At 38.9% G+C, this 26,008-nt stretch overlaps 2 protein-coding genes and 1 long non-coding RNA gene across 4 annotated transcripts; all 3 read left to right on the top strand.

The window, feature by feature from the left end:
• Positions 1 to 365: 365 nt before the first annotated feature.
• Positions 366 to 4,300, top strand: LOC149924892 (uncharacterized). Of its 2 annotated transcripts, XR_016476900.1 has the most exons (3): positions 366 to 567; positions 682 to 4,019; positions 4,075 to 4,300. It is a non-coding gene; the product is annotated as an uncharacterized LOC149924892 (long non-coding RNA). The 2 variants fall into 2 exon arrangements; XR_016476899.1 differs by having other exon boundaries at positions 682 to 4,300.
• Positions 4,301 to 7,027: 2,727 nt separating this feature from the next.
• Positions 7,028 to 11,379, top strand: LOC149924891 (nicotinamide N-methyltransferase-like). Its single transcript, XM_090160518.1, has 3 exons — positions 7,028 to 7,295; positions 10,612 to 10,825; positions 10,881 to 11,379. The coding sequence occupies exons 1-3, from the start codon at positions 7,145 to 7,147 to the stop codon at positions 11,332 to 11,334; spliced, it is 819 nt and encodes a 272-aa protein (XP_090016644.1). The 5' UTR covers positions 7,028 to 7,144; the 3' UTR covers positions 11,335 to 11,379.
• A 1,734-nt stretch (positions 11,380 to 13,113) lies between these two features.
• Positions 13,114 to 14,256, top strand: LOC149924890 (nicotinamide N-methyltransferase-like). Its single transcript, XM_090160397.1, has 3 exons — positions 13,114 to 13,352; positions 13,413 to 13,626; positions 13,729 to 14,256. Exons 1-3 carry the CDS (start codon positions 13,208 to 13,210, stop codon positions 14,174 to 14,176), a joined length of 807 nt encoding a protein of 268 aa, XP_090016523.1. The 5' UTR covers positions 13,114 to 13,207; the 3' UTR covers positions 14,177 to 14,256.
• The last annotated feature ends 11,752 nt before the right edge of the window (positions 14,257 to 26,008 follow it).

The raw sequence follows: 26,008 nt of genomic DNA, 5'->3' as shown, positions 1-26,008 counted from the left end.
TTATAACATGATGCAAAATTATGGTATTTGTACCATAATTATAGTACGTATGACAACGCTGGATCTGACCGTCGCTCTCAATGGGGGGGAAACACTTTTTCGACTAAGGGGGCTCAACCTAGGCCTTTAAGCCCAAATTAGTTAATTTATTTTTATATTTTATCATCTTCAAGAAATTTCCCAGCTGAAATTAATTCCCTGAACTTTCGAACCTTTGTAATGTTTACCTAAAAAATATAATCATCAACGCAGCCCAGATAAATATACTCGGGTACTCTCATTCTCTTTCCATCTGTCACAAATCCAAAACGCTTTAATCCGCTGAGACGCGAAACACGTAAAATTCATTCGCTGAGTGACTTGAAACAGAGGTAGTTTTGACTCTTTTCCCAGTTACACGTAGAAGTCGTTATCTCTGTTGAGCGCGTTGATTGGTAAAAATGGACCAAGTACGCAAACGGTACAATGAAGAGTTCGATGCAACCTACTTTTTGACGGTATTTTTCAAAAACGTCCTTTCCGTTGAGAGATTCACTGTGGATAAATTACACGAAGCCTTCGAAAAAGGTTACCGTTTTGGAATAATCAAATAGTTATTAGAGTTAACAAAATTTTAAGAATACTAAAATTCTTTTAAAATTTTATACAGTAAGAACGTTAATTAACTTGGGCTTTACGCAGGTATGTTGAAAGGTCCACTTGAAAGATGCATCGACATCGGGTGCGGTCCAATCGTCCATCGCATGAGTATCCCGAGTAAAGTGTGCGACATTCTGGTCTACAGCGACTACATCAGATTGTTGTATTTATATACCCCGTGCACCGCCTAAGCATTACAGGGGTTACTCATCATCTGTCCCGGCCGAGCCGTCGACCTGTATACAAAGATAGGAAATGCTTCCTAAATCACATACACACAACGGTATACACCCGTATACCTGCATCTCCTACTCACGACTCACTCGTGAGTTCGTCAAAATTCACAACGATATAACGCATTACACGTTCAAGATCGTTGATCGTTTCGTTATCCAGATTGTGGAGTCCATTCTCGCGGATTGGTCTCCTTAACAAATGGTTCGTTCTAGGACAATTACGAACATAGTGCTCTGAGTCTGCTTCCAGAGCACCGCATATGCATTTGGGCGATGCAATATGACCCAAGTTGAACAGGTAGAGTGGGAACTTACCGTGTCCACTTAGGATTTGCGTCAAATAGTAATTCGTGTTGAAGCTACCATTGACCTTAGGAAAGTACCTCTTAGTTACCTTTCCCTTCTCACTCTCATCCCACGACTCCTGCCACCTTTGAGTCGTCACCTCATTGAGCCACCTTTTAATCACTAACTTAGTTGGCTTCATCTCCTTCTCCTCGGGAAGATCGGTTGCTGACTTTGCAAGAAAGTCAGCCCTTTCATTCCCTGCACACCCAGTGTGCGACTTTACCCAAGTAAAGTTGACTTGAGTCTCCATCCGTTTTAACACCTTACGGATATCATGGCATAAACCATGATTGTTTTTATGATTGCTTAATGCGTTAATAGCAAAAAGACAATCTGTAAAAACCGTTGCACCATCACCAGGACGTTGACCATGCGTCATTAACCAGCAAATACCCTCATGTATTGCTAACAGCTCAAGAGAAAACGCATCCACCTTACCATTAATGCGAGTGACCTCATTGTACACTTCCACACCATCTCTGTACACAGCAAATGCCACTCCGGCACCCCGACCGGACAACGAACCGTCAGTAAACACCTCTATCCCATTGCCATTGGGTAGTTGCTCTGTGATGTTGATACTGCTACTGACCGCTGGGTGGTCCTCCCATGGGTCGCCTGGGTAGAGGTAGTTACCACCACGTAACTCCACCCCACAGTGCTTACTGTCTTCTCTAAAAGAAAAGGACCTGAACACAGCAGCTTCCTGACTCACCACCAGGTCTAACGGTTGAATACCAGCAAGGATCCGCAGCGCATCGCTCGAGACAGTCCGGTAAGCACAAGTAATACGAAGGGCCGCAATTCTCTGAATTGAGCTCAACTTCCTCACCATCACACTATTTTGTGTGCTCTTCCACCAAGCACCGCAAGCGTAAGCCACTACTCTCACAATACACCCATTGTAGATAGTCCTTAACGCTTTATGGTCGAGGCCCCACTCAACCTTTGCAAAAAAAGCAATGCTTTGCACCAGCTTCGTCACCCGGACACTTACTTCCTCAAGATGAGGAAGAAAGGAAAGCTTGCTGTCGATGGTGACACCGACAACTTTCAACTTGTCAACATTTGCAATGTTGACGGCTCCCATCTTATAGATTGGGAGCCTTTTCATTATGGATTTTGCGGCGAAGGTGATAGCCGCCGACTTTTTAATGGAAAAACTCAGCTTATAGACTTGGCTCCACTTAGTCAATTTATCCACGATCACCTTACCCGTGGTTTCGAGAGCACGCCTGGACGTGCCCCAAAATAATGACTGCAAGTCATCCGCGAAAGCTTGGATTAGAGAATCCTCTGGATACTCAATCCTCAGTGCGCTATCCATAACCACATTGAATAGCAGAGGTCCACTGCATGAACCCTGAGGGCAGCCGCGGGTCAGTACTCTCCGTACACAGGTACTACCTGCCCTCACCACTGCAACTCTATCCTTCAGATAGTTAACATATGTCTCATATATGTTCTTCGGACACTTAAAGTTCCTTAAACCGTGTAGGATTCCTGGAATCCACACATTGTCAAAAGCACCCTCGATATCTAGAGATATCAGACTGGTGTGACAATTATTTGCTTTGTTATCCCTGATTTGGTTCACCATATTGGTTAGACAGTGAGTCGTGGATCGACTATGTCTAAACCCAAATTGCTTATCGCTAAGCAATTTGTTGCTGTGGAGAAAGTAGTATAACCTTCTTGACAACAGCTTATCAAGCACCTTCCCTACCACCGGAAGAAGCGAGATTGGCCTGTAGGCCTTAGCGTCCTGCCTGTCTCTGCCTTCTTTATAAAGAAATACTAACTTAGCAACCTTCCAAAGTTTTGGGAAGTATCCCATACTGAGGCAAGTGTTGAAAAGCCTGACAAACAACGCTGGGCAAGCTAAGAAAAATATCTTGAAAAGCTCGATGGTGATACCATCCTCACCAGGAGCCTTGCCCTTCTTAAAAGAGTTGATAGTCTCCAAGACCTCATCACTCGTAAATGGCTCATCATTCTGACTCATGAAGTCTTCGTGCAATGACTCCCTTATTGTCGTATGAACCTCCTCATCATCATCCAAGGAGTCCTCTTTAAAAAGAGTATCCATCAGAGTAGACCACGTCTCCTCAATACCTGAGGTCAAAGAACCATTCGGTTTCTTGATGCAATTTAATGCATTCTTACACTTGACCTTCTTTGTGGCCAACTTATAGGGTAGGGAGAAAGGATCCTCCCTTGAAACCCTTGTGCAGAAATCCTGCCAGGACTTAAGCTTTGAGTCAGCTATAAGTGCTTTATAGCTTTTTGACTCACGACGGTACTCGACCTTTAGCGCCTCCCGGGCTGCATGGTCCCTGGTTCTTTGGAACCTCCTCCTGAGCGTTCGTAACTCCTTCCTCTTCTCACTGAGTTCGCTCGTCCACCAGGGAGTGGACTTGTACCCCTTATTCTTACGCAACCTTGAACATTCTTTCGAACGCTCAATAATGAGATTATTAATCTCCACCGCGCATGCCTCGACCTCAACCTCATTGTTGAGTGGAGACTCCATCAACCTCTCCAAGTCAGGCACGATAATATCTTGTAACCTTTCAAGATCAATATCCTTGACACGAATTGCATTCGAATCATTCTCCAGGACAAGATCACCAATTTCAAAGAAAATGTATTTGTGATCACTGCATGTTTCCTCGTTGCTGACACGCCATTCAATTACTCTACTCGCAATTGCCATACAGCGACTACAGCCAAAATAATTCCCGACACCAGACACCACCATCTGTTCCTTTATTGCGCGCAGAAGGAAGGCTTTCAGTAAGTTGTAGCTTTGGTCTTAAGAAACCGTGTAATAAACACGCTGATTACTCAGGGATCTGGAAAAGGGAGCGATCGAAATCGAAACGAGGGTCAAGTCGAGAGTCAAAGGGGTCGTCCATATTAACGTCCTGCAATCTCCACCCATCACCCGACTGGAGGAACCCTTCGACGTGGCCTTTAGCGGGGCCTGTTTGGAGTCTGCCTGTGATTCGTACGAGAACTACGTCTTGGCGGTCAAGAACATAGCCACCATTCTGAGACCGGGAGGATATCTTCTAATCAAGGGTTTTATAGACGGAAGTTATTACATAGTCAACAATATCCGTTTTCCAAATTTGACGCAGAATATTGAGATGGTCCAAAAGGGGTTGAGTGAAGGAGGTTTCAAAGTACTGGACATGCAGGAGCTGGAGGAAGAACAGAGACCACCCATGAGTGATACAGCAATAGGGACTCATGTCTGCGACAACAAAAGCTCCTTCTTCGCAGTCGCCCAAAAAATATGAAAACAATGGTATTCTAAGTAAAGTAGTCTTTAATTGGAACGTTCAGTTTTCCAATAAAGAATGACATAATAAACGAGTAGATTTATTTCAACCCACGACGTCTCCATTACTCAAGATAGTAAATATTATTAAAGAAATGTCCGCCATACGGGTTGAAGAGAAGTAGTTGATTCTATAATCATCGCCATGCTAAGAGAACTTTCACCCCACCTTGTGGAAGGTATCAGTACTAGCAGTGGCGTAGCTGAGAACTCAGAGCCCCCCCCCCCCCCAAAAATCTCTATGAGGCCCACTTTTTAATTTTTTTATGGTTAGCGGGGCCCCCCTCCGAAGCTCGAGGCCCCCCCGCACCGCGGGCCCTGCGGACCATCAGCTACGCCACTGAGTACTAGACATTTATTTAGTGTTTCATCTTAAGCTTAAATTAGTAAAATATAAACCTAAATTTATTAAAGGGGAACGGCCAAGCTTTTCCAAATATCGCTTTATTTGCATAATAAAGGATCAACAAGACGTTCATTATACTTACACGTACCTTTTTTTGTCTTGAAAAAATAGTTTTTGGCCTAAAAAGTTGAAACGCCAAATAACGCCAAGTATTTGGGTTTGAATTTTCGCCGCCATCTTAAGGTGTATCGCCAGCGCCAGCAGCACCTTCGTGAGCGATTTGCGAACTATCCTAACTTTTAAAATCGTGCAATAACTCTGTATATGAAATACGAGAGGTCACGTGATTACGTTAGATTCATCGTGCAGTTAAAGTTAGAGAGCGCACGCATATTTTTGTTTTTGTTGAGCTCGCGCGAAAACGCACGAGACCCTCTACAGGTAAATATTAGGAAGCGCGCGCTCCAAAAAATAACATTTTTTATACATGTATGCGTATACAGGTTGTCTTCATTTGATCGGCCCAGGCATTTTTCTCAAAAAATATACCTTCTAGAAATGTGAAATTTTCAGTATGTACTCTCTCGGTGAAGATCGTTGTTATTTGTGAATCTCAGAAAAATCGTGAAATTTGGCTCAAAACATGTTCATTTTTCACAGACAATCATTACAATAACATGAGGCATAAAAACATTTGGGTAGTACCAACTTGTTATTTTTCATGACCTATTATTTCAGTGACAAAATGTACGATTTTGACCATACCAACTCCATTAAAGGTTTTCGAGTATGCTCTACAACTTACTCATTGAAACTTTTCGTGTACCACCTAGCGTTCAAAAACTACAAATTCTAAAACCGTGAAAAATTTCACGATTTTTCTGAAATACACAAATAACAACGATTTCCACCGAGAGAGTACATACTGGAAATTTCACATTTCTAGAAGGTATCGTTTTTGAGAAAAATGCCTGGGCCGATCAAATAATGACACCCTGTATATTATTTTATAGAAAGAGCTATTTAGGCTTAGGTCTCGTATAACTGGAACTCACCGCGCGTGCAAAACAAATCTTTCGCGTCTTCAGCAGCGCGCGTTTTTATGTTGTTTTTCTGTCTCCCCGATTTCTCACCAGGTGTCGCGGCGGAAGCGCGCTTTTCAATTTCCCGAAATTTCTTTATTTTATTAAAAATTAACCACTTAATATTTTTTTATGCGGTTTTCACCTTAAATTTTAGTTTTTAACGGGCTATAGGGCTATCTAACTGGTTAAAGCTTTAATTAAGTTAAAATTAAATCTTTTTTACTAGTGATGAAAATTTATCGTCTTTTTTAGAGCCTAAATTACGTTCTTTTCGCAGTCGAGCCTACCCGCTTTACCGTATTAAACCATTTACAACACAGCGTGACTAATTTCACTATTTACTTAAGTTTATTCCATCTGTTACTATAAGCTCGAGCCAGAGGTAGATTATAGAAGCTGCCACCGCAATTGACCGCGTTTGTTGGGAATAATGGAAATAGAACCGAACAATGAAGAGTTCGATTCTAAATATTATTTGAGGGAATTTTACAAAAAATCTTTCCAGACGACAGATTCACTTTGAACCAAATCTATCAAGCCTACGACGAATTGAAAACCATTTAAACGTGTAACATATTCTAATCGAACTTTGGTAACCAAAAAGAGAACTTTCAATCTAATCGAACTTATAGGCGATGAAAAAGTGAATTTAGAGGTGGTTTTATAATTATTTTTTCAGCTTTCTTCACAAAATAAAATTGTGTTGATTTTATAGCGATTATAATCGATGGCATTTAATTTTCTATACATAGTATTGAAGAGTTACGTCCAATACGGCTGCTACACCATACGTGATTTTCATACACAATTCCAAATTGGTGTTATGTGCAAAACATCTACCTCAAAATAACGATTGTTAATTACCGGAAGAATATGACGCTGGAGGAAATAATAGAGAGTTAGCGTGCGCAAGCTCTACCTTAAAAGCGCAATAAACCAAATGGCCTTCGAAATTGTCCTTGATTTCCAGCTGAAGAAACGCGTCGAAACCGCTATTATCGATCGAGGAAAATACAACGAAAAATGTTACCTCTTATCCGGTAGGAATACCTTTATCAGGTAGCGCGTCAAATTCGGGGAATTCATTCGATACTCGGAACGGAGTTGGTGTAGTTCAAGGAAGCAGCTGCGTCTATTGGAAGCGATGGAAGTACATGTAGAACCGATAGGCGAGCAAGTTCGCAAACAGTACGACGAAGATTTCGATTCCAGCCATTATTTGGCCGTATATTTCGGAGGCATCTATCATAACGAGAAATTAACTTTGGATAAAATACAAGAAGCCTTCGAAAAAGGTTACGATTTTCAAATAGTCAAATTGAGGAACGTTACATCTTGACCAAAAGGTTTTTTAGTTAGAAAAATCGTTTCAAATAATTAAAAGTGAAATTGTGAAATTTTACAAGCCAGGGTTCTTGAAAGGGAATGATCAGCTCCATTATTGAACCATAGCCCTTTTACGCGAGTGTTTTTAGGCTCCAACACTGTAGTCATTAAAATATTTTAGAACGACCTAGTTTGACAAAATATATGTCAGATTACAAATGCAACACTATGTCACTAGCTGTTAGCTTTTTTCAAGTTAAAGTTGGGACCCTGGAATCACAAGGACACTCGTATTTGCAGTTCAATTTGCCCTCGTGACCAGGGGCGGATTAACCCTTTCGGCGCCTTTAGGCACAGAAAAATTTGGCGCCCCTTGGCATTGGTCAGCTAAGGAGGGGCGTATCGGTTTTTAATAGATAAATAAATATATTTTAGTTTCCCCAAACCTTTTCGGCGTTATTTTGAGCAGGGGCAAGCCAAGTACATGGACCGTGGGGCTTTATCAGAGTTTTGGCGCCCCGAGAAAAATGGCGCCCTAGGCACGTGTCTACTTTGCCTAATGGTTAATACGCCCCTGCTCGTGACGCCGAGAAAATACCTCTCCGAGTGAACTATGTTTACGGAGAGGTTTTACATTCACCGTGTCTGTCTGTTTGTCTGTCTGTTGGCAGTTTCGGGGCAAAGTGTAATCACCACGTTCGCAGTTTTTTAAATTGTGTTTTCCAAAAACTGTTCTTTAGTATGTTAGAGTTATTATAAGTGCTGTTTGTGTTTTTGTATTTCTACTCTCCATCTGCTACTAGTTATTGACTTTTGGGACGGACCGATCGCTAAGGATTACGTTATACATCTTAGCATCCTAATGGCGGGGTTTCCACCAAATGTTCACGGTATACGTCTTAATATCAATTTGCGAAAGCGTCGAGTGGGATTTAAACCCGGGCTCTCCTGCTTGACTGGCGATTGTTCTACCATAGAGCCACCGACGCTTATTAAACTTTACTGAAAGTTAGAAATTCACCTTAAGCGGAAGCATATATTAATAGTTAGAGTTTAAAATTTTGGTTCTTATTTAAATATAACGAGATTTCGTGTTCGATTTAAATTATTGCGTTAAAGAAATTCAAATGTTGCGACTTGCCTATTGAATAAAAACTAACCCGGCCACCGGGATAAGAACGCGGGCCCTCATGATTGCCACGCGAACGTTCTACCACAAAACCACCGCCTTTGGTATATACCTGGCTGATTATTATTATTATTAAATTTTACACTACTACGATATTTAGAAAAACAGCTTTGACGAAAGTCCGTTTTCCTTTACGCTTTCTATAATATTTGTAAATTTAATTTAATTTATTATTAAATATGTTCGTGGTCAGGAATCGCATCCGGGTCATATTTTAGCAGGCGGAATGTTTACCGCTGAGCCATTGGTTTTCAGGACACTACGTTGAAAATAAAAAAATATCACACGCAAACTTTTACGAGGATAGGTATATTTTGGCTTGCCAACTTGTTATTATTTCATATTACGAAAACACTTACTAAATCTATATCTTCTATTTAGTTTTCGTGATTATTTTAAAATTATTAATTTAATTTTTAAGGGTAAAAAAATATTAGAAAATAATAATATAATAAGAAATAATTCAAATAAAACCTCCATTCACTGGATAGTGAATTTAGAACAAAATTCGAACACGGTGGAGCTGATGATGCGGTAATATGGAGCAAATGTAGCAAAAATAGTCAACCATTCTCTTTCAATAATCCTTACAACCCATTTTTGTTTGAGAAAGCAATTCGGGACCCGCCAGGAACTTAATTTTAGTTTTTCTTACAAATGCCTTTAAATATTTTTGTTATCAGGAATCGATAACGCATCTGGTAGTATTCGATTACAAGCAACTTAATTCACGGTTAAGGGCTGGTTTGCACTTGGGCATTAAACGCTGAACAGGCAAGCGTCGACGCAAAAGAAATGTAAAAGGATTTTGTTTTGTGTGGATGATCGCCATTGCGGCGTTCTTGCCTTTAAGTATAGTTTTCGCTAGAAAAAATGAGGGTCAACAATTTATTTGCGTCGATGCTAACCGTCGCCGCGTTTCTTACAACCTGAAATATACGGACCAACTTACCAAGAAATGAAACCAAAATTCGTTTAGGGAAGATTAAAATGTTCTCTACAAAATTTGTCTAGTTAATAATTAATTTATGTATCTCCATCGCGAAAATAGCAAGTCTTTTATGTAATCTTTTATTTGAGTTATAGACGCATTCACATATAAAAACTTATTTATTAATTACTAAATTATAGTACTTTAAATTCTTATTAAAAATATATAATTTTTGTAATTAACAATTAATTTTAACAGTAGTTAACACTCTCCGCCATAGATGGCACTATAATACAATTTTAAACTATCCAATCAGGGAAGATAATTTTGTATTTTAAATCTCGACAAAACCGTTCTCCACTAAAAACTGGAAACTTTCAACCAATCGTAGAAAATCAAAATTATGACGTCATGTTGCTATCAGAGCGCCATCTACTAACAAATAACGCCATCACCACGTTACCTCGGATGAATTTTACCCCTTTAAAGTTGTCTCTGCCCCTTAAAAATTGTAAATCGATCTCTAACAACTACCGCCTTCGAGGGGGAGATTACTACTATTTAACCAAATATTTCAAAGACTTCATTCCAGCCGAAAAATTAACTTTGGATTAATTATATGATCTTTCAAAAAAGGTTATTATTTTGAAATAATCAAAAAGCGATAAAATAACTCAAGAGTGGCCACAGAAAAGCTTATAAATGAATATAGGAAAAAATGTCAATTTGTGGTCATTTGGTAGGTGAGATTTTTTGTTTAAATAAAGGAAAATATAAAATAACGTCTGTTGAAATTATAGAAAAAATATACGTTTCAAATACTAATGAAGTAAAAATTCGTGTTTTTTAAAGGGATGCTATTTTATTGATTGGCTGGTTGGAAAAGATTGGGTTTGAATCTACTTCTAATTCTGTAGTTTTTATTTTGATCTATATCTAAAAATTGGAAAATATGAAGTTTTAGGAAGACATTGAAATCATGGGAAAAATTATAAAATATAGGTGTGGTCACCGTGAACTAGAGATTGCATTGTAACCCGGCCACCCGTTTAAAGATATTAAAAGTCGCTAGACGACTTGGTGCCTTCGGTATTAGCTTAGCTCAAGAAAAAAAAATTGTCAAATTATTTTTATTAAAGCATTATTTCACTCTGATATAACGCAGGTATGCTGAAAGGCCCGCTTAAAAGATGCATCGACATCGGTTGCGGTCCAATCGTCCATCGCATGAGTGCCCCGAGTAACGTGTGCGACATTCTGGTCTATAGCGACTTCAGTCAAAAGAATCTGGATCTGGTCAATGAGTGGCTAGCGAACCCGATTCCTGACCCCAGACACCACCATCTGTTCCGTTATTGCGCGGAAAAGGAAGGCTTTCAGTAAGTTGTAACTTTGGTCTTAAGAAACCGTGTAACAAACACGCTGATTACTCAGGGATCTGGAAAAGGGAGCGATCGAAATCGAGACGCGGGTCAAGTCAAAGGTCAACGAAGTGGTCCACGTCAACGTCCTGCAATCTCCACCCATCACCCAATTGGACGAACCCTTCGACGTCGCCTTCAGTGGGGCCTGTCTGGAGTCTGCCTGCGATTCGTACCAGAGCTACGTCACGGCGGTCAAGAACGTCGCCACCATTCTGAGACCAGGAGGATATCTTCTAGTCAAGGGCTTTACCAACGGAAATTACTACGTGGTCAACGACATCAAATTCCCCTGTCTGAATCAAACCATTGAGATGGTCCAAAAGGGGCTGACCGAAGGGGGATTCCAAGTACTGACCTTGGAAGATTTGGAGGAAGAACATAAACCGACGATAGAAGAATTAGAGGCTGCCAAGGTTATAACTAATTGTCAAGGCTGTTTCTTTGCCATTGCCCAAAAGTTATAGAAGTAGTCGTTTTTAATAAATAAAATTATAAAAAGCAAAACAAAACTTTATTCATTAGGTTGACCATAAGTTTTCATCTTCCTATACATAGTTTGCACCTATGGGAGGGGACTATGGTCTCCATGGAAATCATTTCGCGCGTAGCTACTAAATAGGTAGCCATTTTGATGGTAATCTCATCAAAGTGACAAAACGTACGAAAATTAGACTTATGCTTTCAAATTTTTAAATTAATATCGTTATGAGCCCTAAAAAACTAGATAAGATTTTAAATCAAGGTTATTTAAATAAAATAGCAAATGATGACAAAAATATCTATGAAACGAAGTTGACCAAGTTTATCTAATTAGGCCTTTGTGGTTATCCCTTTTACAATTACCTTCGGTATCGAATAAAATGACAATTTTCGGTCTCCCTATCTAAAGCCCCATTTTCATGCTCGCTGGTAGCGGGTAAAAATCGACAAAATCCGCTTCAGCTATACACTTTATCACTTTCCGCGTCGATCTGTTTCAAACAGATATTTTAGCTTTATTTTCACGCTTGCGAGTGGCGGAAGCAAATTTTGACGAGTTTTATCCACTACCAGCGAGCATGAAAATGGGGCTTAATAGGTGATTGTGAAATATAATATGTATAAAAGAGTTAATTTTTTGGGCGCGCGCTCTTGATATAATAGTAGATTGTGGATCGCGCGATTTTGCACGCGCGTTGAAAATGAAATACTTTAACCATACAACAGAAATTAACCAAATCCTGTGACCACCAATCTTTTTCGGAATCACCTACTGAACTATACTTGAACAATTTTTAACAAGGCAGTTAACCATATTTAACGTGAAACTAAATTCTTAATCATTTGAAAATAATCAAAATCCGCAAACAGACGATTGAAACTGTTAACCTTCGCGTTTTCTAAGAAATCTACACCAGCAAAATGGCGGCATTGTACGGTTCATTCTGGCTCAAATTACATATTTATTCTTGGTGCATATATCTATACTTGGAACGGCGTCATTGATAGGGATACAAACTATGCATACTGATAATATTACTTAATATCTCGCAGAATTAAATATTACATATTTTGGAGGAGTATTTTCAGTTTATGCTCCCGAGTTTTGACGGGAAATTTAAGTATATTGAAATCTGCTTCGACCCCGCGAAGGTCAAAGACGGCTAGGAGGTACAACGGTTCGGTGTACCTCCCTAGATTTCAGTCGGGGATACAATATATTTATTTGTACTCCCTCCAATAAAAATCACATTTCCGTCTCACGAAAGCCATGTAAAAGAATGTTTGAGCAAAGCAAATTAATCGATTTGTGCTATGGTAGCTGCTTGGACAATATTAACGAATGTATTTCAGGTAATATTCGGTGGACAAAATATACACGGGTTTTTACTTGTACCTAATCAAATATTTTACTTCTGGAGCCACTGGCAAAGGTCCACTGCTCAATTGTTTTGGCCTAGATGGATAGAAGTACAGACATTTCCTTTGATGTACACTCCCTTCATTGATGGCTTATTTAACAATGATAAATAAAATATTAAAAGAGTAAATTAGTCTTAAGTAATTTCTTTTTCACCTTGACCGTGGATTAAATAGTCACCCTTCAAAATAGCTCGTTGGAAAAGAATAAAAAATGATAAACACTCGAGAGATATTAGTCGTAAAAGGCACAGGGCTTCAATTACTTAGTTAACAATCTAATCTAGGTCTCCATAAGAAGAAATATCCTGTTTAGTTTTGGCTGATTTCCAAGATAGGCCCATGCCGCTATATGAACGAGGAACGAGCTGGATAGAGGCACGTATAACGTGTGTTAACGCGACACTGTTCAGACAGCAGTTAAACGCGCAAAGCAAGATGACGGATCAAGAAAGCAAAGAAAAAATTGGCCAATTATACAGCGAAAAATGGGCAGCCGAGGTCTATATTGGTCAATTCTATAAAGAAATTAACACCACTGAGAGCTCAACTTTGGATCAGTTGTACGAAATATTCGATTCTGGTAAGATTGAGCTGAACCAAATTGCCTATAACGGTACCTAAATTCAGTTGACGTAAATAGGAAAACTAGTGGGCTCGGTGAAGCGATGCCTGGAGGTGGGTTGTGGACCCATCGTCCACCGAATGGCTCCAGTTAGCAGAATATGCGATACAATCGTCTACAGCGACTTCAGCCCGCAATACAGGCAGGCGGTGAAGGATTGGTTGGACCACGAAGAACCCTCGCCACAATACCACAATGTATTCAAATATTGCGCCCAAAAGGAAGGATTTCAGTGAGTTTGGTTTCCCATGAATTTCGTATAATAATAATTATCAGAGTATAATAACACGCACTCAATTAAGAATCTTATAACCACAAATCTTTCATTAAATAGAGATACGAACGAAGGTATCAAGAAAATCGAGAAGCGATTAAAGTCCAAGGTCAAAGATGTCATACCAATTGATTTGAGGAACCGCCAACCGATCGGCCCAGTCAACGAACCGTTCGACGTGGTCTTCACTTGCGGCTGTTTGGAAGCGGCTTGCCTCAACTACGACGATTACGTCTTCGCGGTCAAGGGAATAGCCGATGTCCTGCGACCAGGAGGGTATTTCGTCATTAGAGGCTGGAGTGGAGGAGATTACTACAATTTCGAGGGCGAGAAATATCCCGGATTGAACCAGAATGTCAGTTTGGTGACTAAAGCTTTACAGGAAAGCGGTTACAAGGTCCTGAGGAGTGCTGACGATGAAATTGAGAACTTCCAGGAGATAAAAGACCAAGTAGAACTGGAGGGAAACTACAAAGGCTGTTTCTTGGTGTTTGCTCAAAAGATATGAAATCAAAATTTGTCTTTGTAATTTCTTTTTATCATGGTACTACATTAAACACACATTATTTGTTTTTTTAAGGAACCTAACTATACGAGTAGTTCTTGTTACTTTATTGAGAAGATAATTAAGCTTATAGTTAAAAAAATAACCAAACTTCAAGGTACGTAGGAACGCTTATTGCACCTGGTATTCATGTTTTGACCAAATATTATATAAACAGGGAGGCTATGCTATACAAATCGAAAATGACAAAAAATAATGGGATCCGTCAAAAATGACAAAAAATCACGATCCGTCAAAATGGCAATGCGCGTGTGCAGAAGAGGCAGCTATCGACATATCAAAGTATCGATTAATATTGGTCAAATTCAAAATCGTCGATGGTGCCAATTTAAGGCTTGGGCACCAAAATTAAACCGATATTTTTCGTCTGCTTAAGCATTTAGTTTATGACTTGACTCAAATACCGGATATAGCGTAACATATACTGCCACTACTTAAAATTGAACTTATACAATCGATAGTTTAATTTTTGATATCCGCCCATTCTCCACACGCGCATTGCCCTTTTTGACAGTTTCGGTTTTTTTGCCTGTTTTGATTTTTACAGAATAGCCTTCCACGTAGGTTGATAGTAGCGAAATTATAATAAAGCTGTAAAGGTGATGGCCCACATTTGGAGCTAAGGGCTGGCCAGGCGGGCGGCTGCCAAGGGCGCAATCGTAAGGGGAGGGGTGCACTTTGCAAACCCACAGCCTGCAGGCCGCTTTAATTAAAGGGGAACGGCGAAGCTTTTCCAATTATCGCCTCATTTGCATATCAAAAGATCAACTAGACGTTCAATATACTTACACCGTTTACACGTACCTTATTTTGTCTTGGAAAAATAGTTTTTGGCCTAAAAAGCTGAAACGCAAAATAACGCCAAGTATTTGGGTTTGCATTTTCGCCGCCATCTTAAGGTGTATCGCCAGCGCCAGCAGGACTTTAGTGAGCGATTTGTGAACAATCCTAACTTTTTAAATTGCGCAATTTAGGCAGAGGTCTCGTATAACTGGAGCGCGCTCTTTTACGTTGTTTTTCTGTCTCACCGATTTCTCACCCGGTGTCGCGGCGAACGCACACTTTTCACTTTCCCGAATTTTTTTTATTTTATTAGAAATTAACTACTTAATAATTTTTTACGCGGTTTTTGCCATAAATAGTAGTTTTTAACGGGCTATAGGTAGAGCATAGCGCCGAACCAATTTTCAACGGCGGCGGCGGGAACGATAATTAGTTCGGCGGCGGCGTGGCGCGCCGATTTGCAGAAAATTATCGGCGGCGTTGAAAAAAATCAGGGGCGGCGCATAAGGGGAAAAACTGCCCCCCCCCCTCCCTCAGAAATAGCGCCAGCCTTTTAATAGACCGCTAGAACTTAAACTGTTAAACACATTTTAAAAAAATACATACATGTGTAATAGAATGTATTTTATTAAAATGGGAACCACTTGTTTCCAAAACGAGAAAGAGGTAACTTTGGTTACATACTATAATATGTAACTTATTTAATCATAAGTGTGTCAGAAAGAACTTTTTCACAATGAGACCTTGTTGCAAGGATATGACGTAATTGACGTCACTTCCCAGTCGATGACGGTTTTATCGTCATCAAAAGTAGTTCTGGTGGGGAGGGAAGGAAGTTAAAACCAGTTTTACGCGACGTTAGTGCTGTATTTTCTTTGGTGGCTGTGAAACAAGGTCTCATTTAAATTTTTAATACAGAGATGTTAAACAGAGGCACACTTATGAGTAACTATGTTACATATGATACTATTAAACTAAAACATTTACGCTTGTAATAACAATACTGTACTTATTTACTACCATTTCACTAGTACTATTATCCATACCTCTTTTTTAGGGCTGTGCGAGTAGTGGTTTTAGGCAAACGAGTCGGGTACCGAGTATCTAAAAACGTTTTAGTCGAGTATCGAGTTGGGTAGTATTTTTGTCGAGACGGGTAATCGTGTATTCGATTAAGCCAAAAAATTATTTATTCGAGTAGTCAAGACAAACGCTCGAGAACTCGATGAAGTGTTTTTCGGGTAATTTTCTTTAATTATTCATAACGGCATTCTTGATTATTCATAACTGTATTAAACTTGATATAAGATAACTCATAACGAATTAACGATTTAAAACTTAACAATTTATAAGTTGAAACCAACGAGCCAGCCCTCTACCGTTTTTTTTCATCACCCTCCCCGTAGACTGTTAGGTAATGGCGGTCGATTGGGGAGGCTCATTTCAGTCTATTATCACAAATTATTTTATCTTTGTATCAAAGGAATTTTAAAAATATAATAGACTAGTTATTGCTGAATGCAGCTGATACGTTTCTGTACTTATGACAAAATACGAGGCGAAGCAACTCCAAAGCCCGCCAAAGCCGTTTTCGTTTATCTCTCTCCGATCTCAGCTGTCTGCTGCAGAAAATCTAGGCGCGCGCGGTGCAGTGGTGCCAGATCTTTTGGAAATTATTAATTATTTCCAATTTTATAACGCGAGTACGGTGCACCCAACAGCCTAGAAATCGTAGCACTATATAAAGAACAATCTATGTAGTTCGAATTTAGATCTCAAAACGCAATTATTATACTTTAATAATGGAAATGAATTCGGCGGCGAAATAAAAATATTTCGGCGGCGGCGGCGGCGGCGGCGGCGGGGCCGACGAAATTAAATTTATCGGCGGCGGCGTTTCGGCGTTATCTAAATAATCGGTGGCGGCGGCGTTCGATCGGCGGCGCTATCCTCTAGCTATAGGGCTATCTAACTGGTTAAAGCTTGACCGTTCCCGTTTAATTACACTTTCAAAGTTATTGTGTCGTTTTTCTTCCTAGAAAATAAGTATTGGGGGGGGGGGGGGGCGCAAAATTCAAACGAAGGTTAATTGGTTAAATGAAATTTTTTGAGACCGGGATGCTGCTCAATGGTTGCATGCGCGGTAATTACTAGGGCTGCCAAACGTACACGCAAAACCTGTAGGCAGAGTAGTTATGAAAAAAAAACTACAAAGTACAAGAAGAAATGTGGCGACTGCAACAGCTGCTTCTTAAGGCCTTTTCACACGAGCCAACTTTTTGATCCAACTAGATGAGTCAACTTTGAGTTGAGTAAACTAGTTGGTTCGTGTGAATAAAAGTTCGATGAGTTGATCCACCAAAAAAGTACGCCAGAAAAAATGGATCACTGATCCATTTTTGCTGACTCAGCATTTTGATTTGAAAAGTTGGCTCGTGTGAAAAGACCTTTAGTCACGCAAAGAGTATCTTTAGCAGTTACAGTTTTCGAAGGTAAATAGAAAATCAAAGTAGGTGTATTACGATTCCAGACTTCTCCATTCTACGTTTATAAGAAAGGGTACAATTAAAGAATATTTACGCTCAAGGTCAGAATGACCCGATGCGGGTCCATTAAGTTGGCCCGCGACTTCATCGAATCTAGTAGTTAAATACCCTATCATGTTGCACCCATATTGCACCATTTTGCACCGTTAATTCCGAATTTGGCACCGCAACAGTTTAGTAACAATTGAAATAATTAAGTTTCGCGGGCCAAGTTAATGCAACCCGCGAGTTTTTGGTTATTAAACATTAAACGAGCCTATCTTATTGCACCCAAAATGCACTAAAATGCACCACCAACGTTTTAATTTTGCACCATGTGGTTCTCGGGATATTTAAATTTCAATTATCGCGGGCCAAGTTAATGCAGCCCGCGACTTCTGCATTTTTAATGTTTCACTAACCTATCATGTTGCACCCATAATGCACCATATGCACCACAAAAATTTTAATTTTGCACCATACGGTTCTCGAGATATTAAAATTTTAAAATTTTGGGAAATTTGAAATTTAATAGCTCGCGGGCCAAGTTAATGCAGCCCGCGACTTCTGCATTTTTAATGTTTCACTAACCTATCATGTTGCACCCATAATGCACCATAAGGCACCACAAAAATTTTAATTTTGCACCATACGGTTCTCGAGATATTCAAATTTTAAAATTTTAATTTTGCACCATACGGTTCTCGAGTTATTCAAATTTTATTAAATAAAATTTTTATAACATTAAGGACTTAATTTAGTATAAAATAAATTTTATTATCTTAAAAAAACTCGACGTTTTAATTATCTAAATTCTAAAACCATGGATTGTAGGTTTCATCATCAATATGAAATAAGATACAGTTTAACTATGAATAAAAAAGAAGCATTTACTCTATAACTGAAAATTATACATCATTATATGCTAACAAACCTCCAATTGTAAGTTATGTTGTTTAATGTGTACGTTATCCTAGGAATGGATAATATATTTGATTAAAAATTGGGGACAACGAAAAATTACACAAGAAAAATATTAATTTTTTAAAACTTATCAAGGTATATAAGTTTTTTTTATAAATATATAGTATCTTCAATATGGATTATATATAGATAAAATATATCCTGTAATATTTAATATGTAAAAATATATATTATAAGTAAACAAAAAATAAAAATAAAACTTTTTGAATGAACGCTATAGTTATAATCTCAACATTATATATACCTAATTGTTTGTGAATGTACGAATGACGTTTATGCAGATATTTTATGGGTCGCTGAGTATAGCTAGGTCGCGGATTATATTAAAAATTATATGGAATAGTAGAAGAGTTGGGCAGTAATGTTTTCTCGACCACTGCAATTTTCTTTTTTCTTTTTTAAGTCATCGTATAGCTCCCATTTATCGTTCATTCTGAATGCGTAGCACATATAATGCCCTACTATCTTCTTTTCATTAGGGCCTACAAAACCAATTACTCCGCGAAGGTTAAATTGTTTCTCAAAAATTCTTAGGTTTGTAGGTATGTCCTTTAAATTTATTTGCATATCCGTTTCGCAATTTAATCGTGCAGAAAAATTGGTCGGCTCTACGAAGAAATGGTTACTTGGTCTACTTAAATTAATCTTTCGAACCGTTTTGCAATGAAGACATTCGACTAAAGAACTGTCATTAAATGTTTCCTCTATAATCGTAGATATTTTAGATATGTTTGAAGTAGAACACTCTACAGTTAAAACTTGTCTATTTTTGTACAGTTCCTTTGTTGAACAATCCGCATTCGTACAAATATTTTCATCTGAAAAACAACTTTCGTTTCGTAGAAGTATTTTTGTTAACTCGGACGCGGATATTTCGCAAGATAATTTAACCATTGTAAACCTATCGTAGGGCCTGACTACATTCACCTCATACACGTCTCGTAGGATGGAGGCTCTTTGTTTGTACACATGTGAAGATATTCCTTTTTGTACCATTGTTTTTGCAAACTTTAAAAATGGAATATCGGAATTCTCTATACATTGTTTAATGACATCGCTATCGCAAAAGGCTACGCAAATCAATTGGGCCAAACTATCGTAAGCGCAAGTGTTGCTGATAGAAATGATTTATTTTTTTATTTTAACTGATTGCAAGTCGTGCCTACTGCTGTTCTTCAGAAGTCCTATCGGAATTAGGGCTCCCGTAGATTTGCTCCAATCCGTTCTACTCAGTTCACTGTGAGGTTCTAAGTATGAAGACCTGGGACGTTTATTAGGTGGCGAGATTCCCTGTTTCCTCCAGTTTTCTTTTTCTGATTGTTCTGACAAATTATTTTGATCCCATTTGGACTTTTTTGCGCATAGTTTGCAAATTCTCTTTTCTCCAAAACCCTCTTCTTCGCCCTCCAAAGGGTAACTGCAGCCTTCAATTATATGTACAGCTACCTATACGACACACAGAATCGATAAAATTAATAAAATGTTGCTTAAAGGCCTAGGTTTGCTTCTGCCTGTTCCCCTTAAATTAACTTGCCTGAAAAGCAAATACCCTGGTGGTAGGCCAACCGCTGAACATGTTGGCCCACCACCAGGGTATTTGCTTTTCAGGCAAGTTATTTTAAAGGGGGACAGGCAGAAGAAAACCTAGGCCTTTAAGGGGCCACTGTGCACTATAAGGTTCTCGAGATATTAAAATTTTGGGAAATTTGAAATTTAATAGCTCGCGGGCCAAGTTAATGCAGCCCGCGACTTCTGCATTTTTAATGTTTCACTAACCTATCATGTTGCACCCATAATGCACCATAAGGCACCACAAAATTTTTAATTTTGCACCATACGGTTCTCGAGATATTAAAATTTTGGGAAATTTGAAATTTAATAGCTCGCGGGCCAAGTTAATGCAGCCCGCGACTTCTGCATTTTTAATGTTTCACTAACCTATCATGTTGCACCCATAATGCACCATAAGGCACCACAAAATTTTTAATTTTGCACCATACGGTTCTCGAGATATTAAAATTTTGGGAAATTTGAAATTTAATAGCTCGCGGGCCAAGTTAATGCAGCCCGCGACTTCTGCATTTTTAATGTTTCACTAACCTATCATGTTGCACCCATAATGCACCATAAGGCACCACAAATTTTTTAATTTTGCACCATACGGTTCTCGAAATATTCAAATTTTATTAAATAAAATTTTTATAACATTAAGGACTTAATTTAGTATAAAATAAATTTTATAATCTTAAAAAAACTCGACGTTTTAAATATCTAAATTCTAAAACCATGGATTGTAGGTTTCATCATCAATATGAAATAAGATACAGTTTAACTATGAATAAAAAAGAAGCATTTACTCTATAACTGAAAATTATACATCATTATATGCTAACAAACCTCCAATTGTAAGTTATGTTGTTTAATGTGTACGTTATCCTAGGAATGCATAATATATTTGATTAAAAATTGGGGACAACGAAAAATTACACAAGAAAAATATTAATTTTTTAAAACTTATCAAGGTAAATAAGTTTTTTTTAATAAATATATAGTATCTTCAATATGGATTATATATAGATAAAATATATCCTGTAATATTTAATATGTAAAAATATATATTATAAATAAACAAAAAATAAAAATAAAACTTTCTGAATGAACGCTATAGTTATAATCTCAATATTAGATACACCTAATTGTTTGTGAATGTACGAATGACGTTTATGCAGATATTTTATTGGTCGCTGAGTATAACTAGGTCGCGGATTATATTAAAAATTATATGGAATAGTAGAAGAGTTGGGCAGTAATGTTTTCTCGACCACTGCAATTTTCTCTTTTATTTTTAAGTCGTCGTGTAGCTCCCACTTATCATTTATCGTATCAAATTATTATATGCCAATAACACTTGCAATTGTAACTTATAATGATAAATGTGTACGTTCGCTTAAGCTAATATATTTGATTAAAAATTGGGGACAACGAAGTATAAAAGTAAAGAAGAAAAATATTTATTTTTATATGAACTACTAAATACCGCTAAATATAAAACATTTCTTAAAATTGGTTTTTCAACAATTTAATTCGACCAATATTACAGTAGAATGCGTTATTTCATTGTTAAACAAGGAAGGTTTAATTTTATTGTACAGCTGATCTTCGAACCCGGCCACCTGAATTAAAAGGCTTCAAAAGTCGCTTGATGACTTAGGCCTAAGGTGGTGCCTTGGGTATTAGCCTAGCTGATTTAAGTGAAGCCCGTTCTATGTTATTGCAGCTTTAAGCACAAAACCAATTAACCAATTTAGGAATATATGTGCTGAAATTCCTTAGCCCAGATAAAGTAACGTTTTGAAAATAGAGGAGCGCATCGAAGCCTTTTAGCGCCCCGGTGATAATTACCAGCTATCCATTCCCGCCTAGTGAGTAGTGCCATTTGCGACTGTAGGGGGATTTCATTTTTCCGTGGATGTTGCTTTTGCCCTATACTAAAAGATTTTGGCGTAGAGAACCAAAGATATGTTTATAGATAATCGATAAATTCAATGTAATTAAATATAAAAGAAGCCGAGCAGAACTTATAGGTATCTATATAAGTTCGAACTGTCTCTAACACTCTATAGCTAAATGATACGGAGGGCAACCTATAGAGGGCAAAGCCGATGCAGATGTTGAGAAACGTAGAAATAGTAAACCCAAATTAATATTTATGACGGGAAATAACTTCGATTTAAAATTGGATAAAATACAAAACGTTTAATGGCAAAATGGAGCATACATCTGACTGTCTCGACAGTCAAACCACTACTAACAAAAAATACAGAATATTATTGAGTCTTCTGCGCGACTCTAAAAACAAAAAAGTTCTCACGCCTAGAGTCAGACCTTCAGCTAGTTGTTTGTTTCTATGTGCATTAATTAATCATATAAAGTTATTTGTGGTATTGGTCAAGAACTCGTATCTTCCTCGTCCCAAAATCTATAGTAGAACCACCCCAGCAAGCCTCTCCCCCCTTTTCCCACGCGATAATTTCCGTGGTACCCTTTTTCACCCCCGCAAGACCCCCTACCCCTTTAAACCCCTGTATCCAATGGCTGATTTGTCACTCTCCCAAAACGCCAGAATAAGGGGGAAAATAAAGTAACCTATCGAGAGAAAGGATATACCCTAAAAAAATAAACGTGTACCAATTAAAAATATAAGTGCATTCATATAAGAAGCGCCATGAACCTTGATGAACCTCTTTAAACCACAAATGTTTAGTTGCGGATCCTTACAGCTTGCCCGTACACCCACGTAAATCCATTTCATCGTTTTATTAAAAAAAATAATAATTAAGGTAACCGAGAAACCACCTTGAACTTTATACCGTGCGGTCTTCGTTTGCCCAATGATTCTTTATTTTTAGAAGGATGGGAAGTGATGGCGGTTTCGCGCCGGGAAGAAAAGCTCCACGCTCTTCCAGCCAGGCCGTGTATACAGGGTTAGGTTAGCTACTTTTGCTCGTTAGCACGGAGTCGGTTAGCGCCGTTTTCGGGTGACTTTGCGTCCTCCCCACTTCTTTTCTTTTCTGCATATCCAAGCCACTTTCGCTCGTTGTAACGGAAACGTTTTGCATCATGTGCCCCTGAAAGTGGGCTGACTCTCCAGGCTAAGGAATACTTTTCGTTTCTTCGTTGATAGTACCCAAACTATGTTGCATGGCTGTACCGTGCGCGTTGCAAATTGTTTTCCGATGTTTTAACGGAAATTTCCCGCTTCTCGCTTCTTCGTGGATAGCACCCGGATGTTGTGGCACGTGGTCGCCACCCCCCTTCTTTAACACCTATTTGTGGTGTCCCTCCGTTCTTTAAGCGGTATGGACTTTGTGCCGGTTGGGGTAGAAAAATCAGAGACAGAAAGAGAACGGGATATGGTTGTCCGCAAATCCCCAGTCCGATCCGCAGACCGCACCGTCAGCGGGGCCTCGCTTTTCAGGGGCGAGGGAGAAAACCACCGGGCGAAACGAAAAGGCCTTAGAGTTTTATTATATAGATATTTATTTTTGGTTTTTTAATTTCCAACAGCAGATGCTCCATACAATAACAAAAACAAAATAAAAATAGATTTTAGCGGGTTGGTGTCAACAAAGGGACGAAAGGTCGTCGGATTACAAGACTACGATCTTAAACGAGGGGGAAACACGAAGGGTAAATTTTCAAAGCAAACTGCTACAGTTTTCCTACCTACAGAGCAATTATAGACTTAAATTTTGAGGAACGACTATGGCGTTCTTTTACACGAAGGGGGTGTGGAATATTTCGAACCTTATTGAGTTTCAAAGGTCGTCACGAGGCTCGTAATGCTGTGGTCACTTTTTAGCCATTCGGAACTGTGTATTTGTTGAAATCACTCGCTTCTCTATATGGGTAGTCGCGAATGTTGGAATTAGGATAACCATAAGGTTAGCAAATATGGCGGGTAGGAGACAAAAAAATATTGAGCTTATTGAACGGCTAAAGATATCCTTAAAAGAGCATAAAAATGATATTTATTATCGTAACTTTGTAACCGGTAAATCTTTCAAAATTTGGAAAGAAATAAGCGGAGAGTTGGAAGGTGCGTTTTCATCAGGTGCGCTTTATACAATTGTAAAAAAAAACCGGTACAATGTGTGGGATGTGCTTGATATTTCGAATTCTAGAGGTGGTTCGGATCCTGAAATTGATTCGGATAAAAGTGATGAAGATAAAGGTGGTGATGAAACTGAAGACTCATCCAAAATGTCAACTGGTGGCTCCACGGGAAATGAGGTAAATGATGATACCCGTTTTAGTCAATTCAAGATAACTTTATCTCCGGAGGAGTACGCGAAAATGACCCCCGAAATTGTTACTTACGGCAAAACACAAAAAAACCAAAGACACATTTTCAAGCCAGGTTCTTGGTCAAATATAATATATGGACGTTTTTACGAACATACTCGCCTAGGTTGCACTTTAGTTTTTAAACGCGCAACTATTGCCAAAAGGGCGAATTATTATTCAAAAATTAGAGGTACCTGCAAAGAATGTGCCTCAGTTTTTACCGGAGTCATTGAAACCGAACCGTGCGCTAACGCGGAAGTTGAAATAATTTGCGAATATAAAGGACCTTATACTGAACCCCATACGCGTGGCTTAAAAAGAAATCTTTCCGGCGAAGCCCGGTCGGATTTAGTAAAACGTATGGTGGACACTGGTATGGCGCCGAGCATGGTGCGAAAACTTCAGGCGCAAAAACAAATGGAATTCGGAGATCCAGAGCCCAGCAACTTGTTTTCACCTAATGTTTTAAGAGTCGCGAAACATCAAGAATTAAGAGGAAAACAATTGCATTCTAATCCCGTGGAGGCCATTTTGAAAATGATGGTCAAACACCCATTCCGCGACGTGATAAGACATATTGCTCATTTTAAATTCCGGGTCTTTTATTGGTCGTCATCCCAAATCCATTTATACCGAGCGTATTTAAAAAACAACTCGGGCAATGCCAAAGTATCCATCTGTGAAATGCGATCCGATATATTGCACTGAAAATCTAAAGGTATATCTCTGATGGCCCGGTTAATGAAGCAACGCGTAAAGAACGAATGCAGGATTACAATTTGATACAAAACTTTATTTACAAGAGGGGAAAATTAAAATAGAAAAGGCATTACAAAATTACTGGTTCGCCGCGACTATTTCTAAAATCGCGGGAGAGATTCTTGGGCGCGGTCGACCCGTTTAAACAGAAAAGTGAATCTGCCGTTTTTACGGAGCTCGCGAAGGCGCGTTACAAAAAGTGTTGAAATATCATTCTTGGAAAAAACCGTGCCGGACAAAGCTTTACTGAAAGCCGGGGCAACAGTTATTTCTACGGTAAAAAGGGGGGAACTGTCCGGCCCGCGAAAGAATGTGGCTACAAAAGAGGTATTTTAAGCTTGTAAAATAAAATGTACAAGGTGACGCACTTATATAAAGGGGTTCAAACACCAAATACGAAATACAGACAAATAAAAATGGAAAATATAAAAAAAGGGTTTTGTGATTCAACACCATCGACGCAACAGGAGGATTGGTGAAGAGATTAATAAGACCGTGGGGAGAAAAAAGCGGTCATATTTTTCTCTACGAAATTACCGTCTTAGAGTCATCTTCCAGTTCACAGTACCCTGTGTGCCACATGCTTTCCGAGAGCCACGATTCAGAATCCATTTACTGTTGGCTTTCTGCTTGGCTGAGAACAGGTGCAGTCGCTCCCAATGAAGTAGTCACCGACATGTCTTTGGCCTTACTTTACGCTGTGACGAAAGCCTTCGCGAAGGAGTTTTCATTAAACGAGTACCTCGTTAAATGTTGGAAGATTCTGTTCCCCGTTGCGTCGTCGGATGTTCCAGAAAAGCCGCCGTGTTACATTAGATGTGACGTGGCTCATGTAATAAAAGAAATGACTCAATTTCCAAGTCTTAAAAACGTCATC

This window comes from Leiobunum rupestre, chromosome 10 (genome assembly GCF_980474605.1).
Source record: "Leiobunum rupestre chromosome 10, qqLeiRupe1.1.hap1, whole genome shotgun sequence".
Taxonomy (NCBI): domain Eukaryota; kingdom Metazoa; phylum Arthropoda; class Arachnida; order Opiliones; family Sclerosomatidae; genus Leiobunum; species Leiobunum rupestre.
The sequence above is the reverse complement of the archived record's forward strand: the minus strand, read 5'-3'. Positions and strand labels throughout refer to the sequence as shown.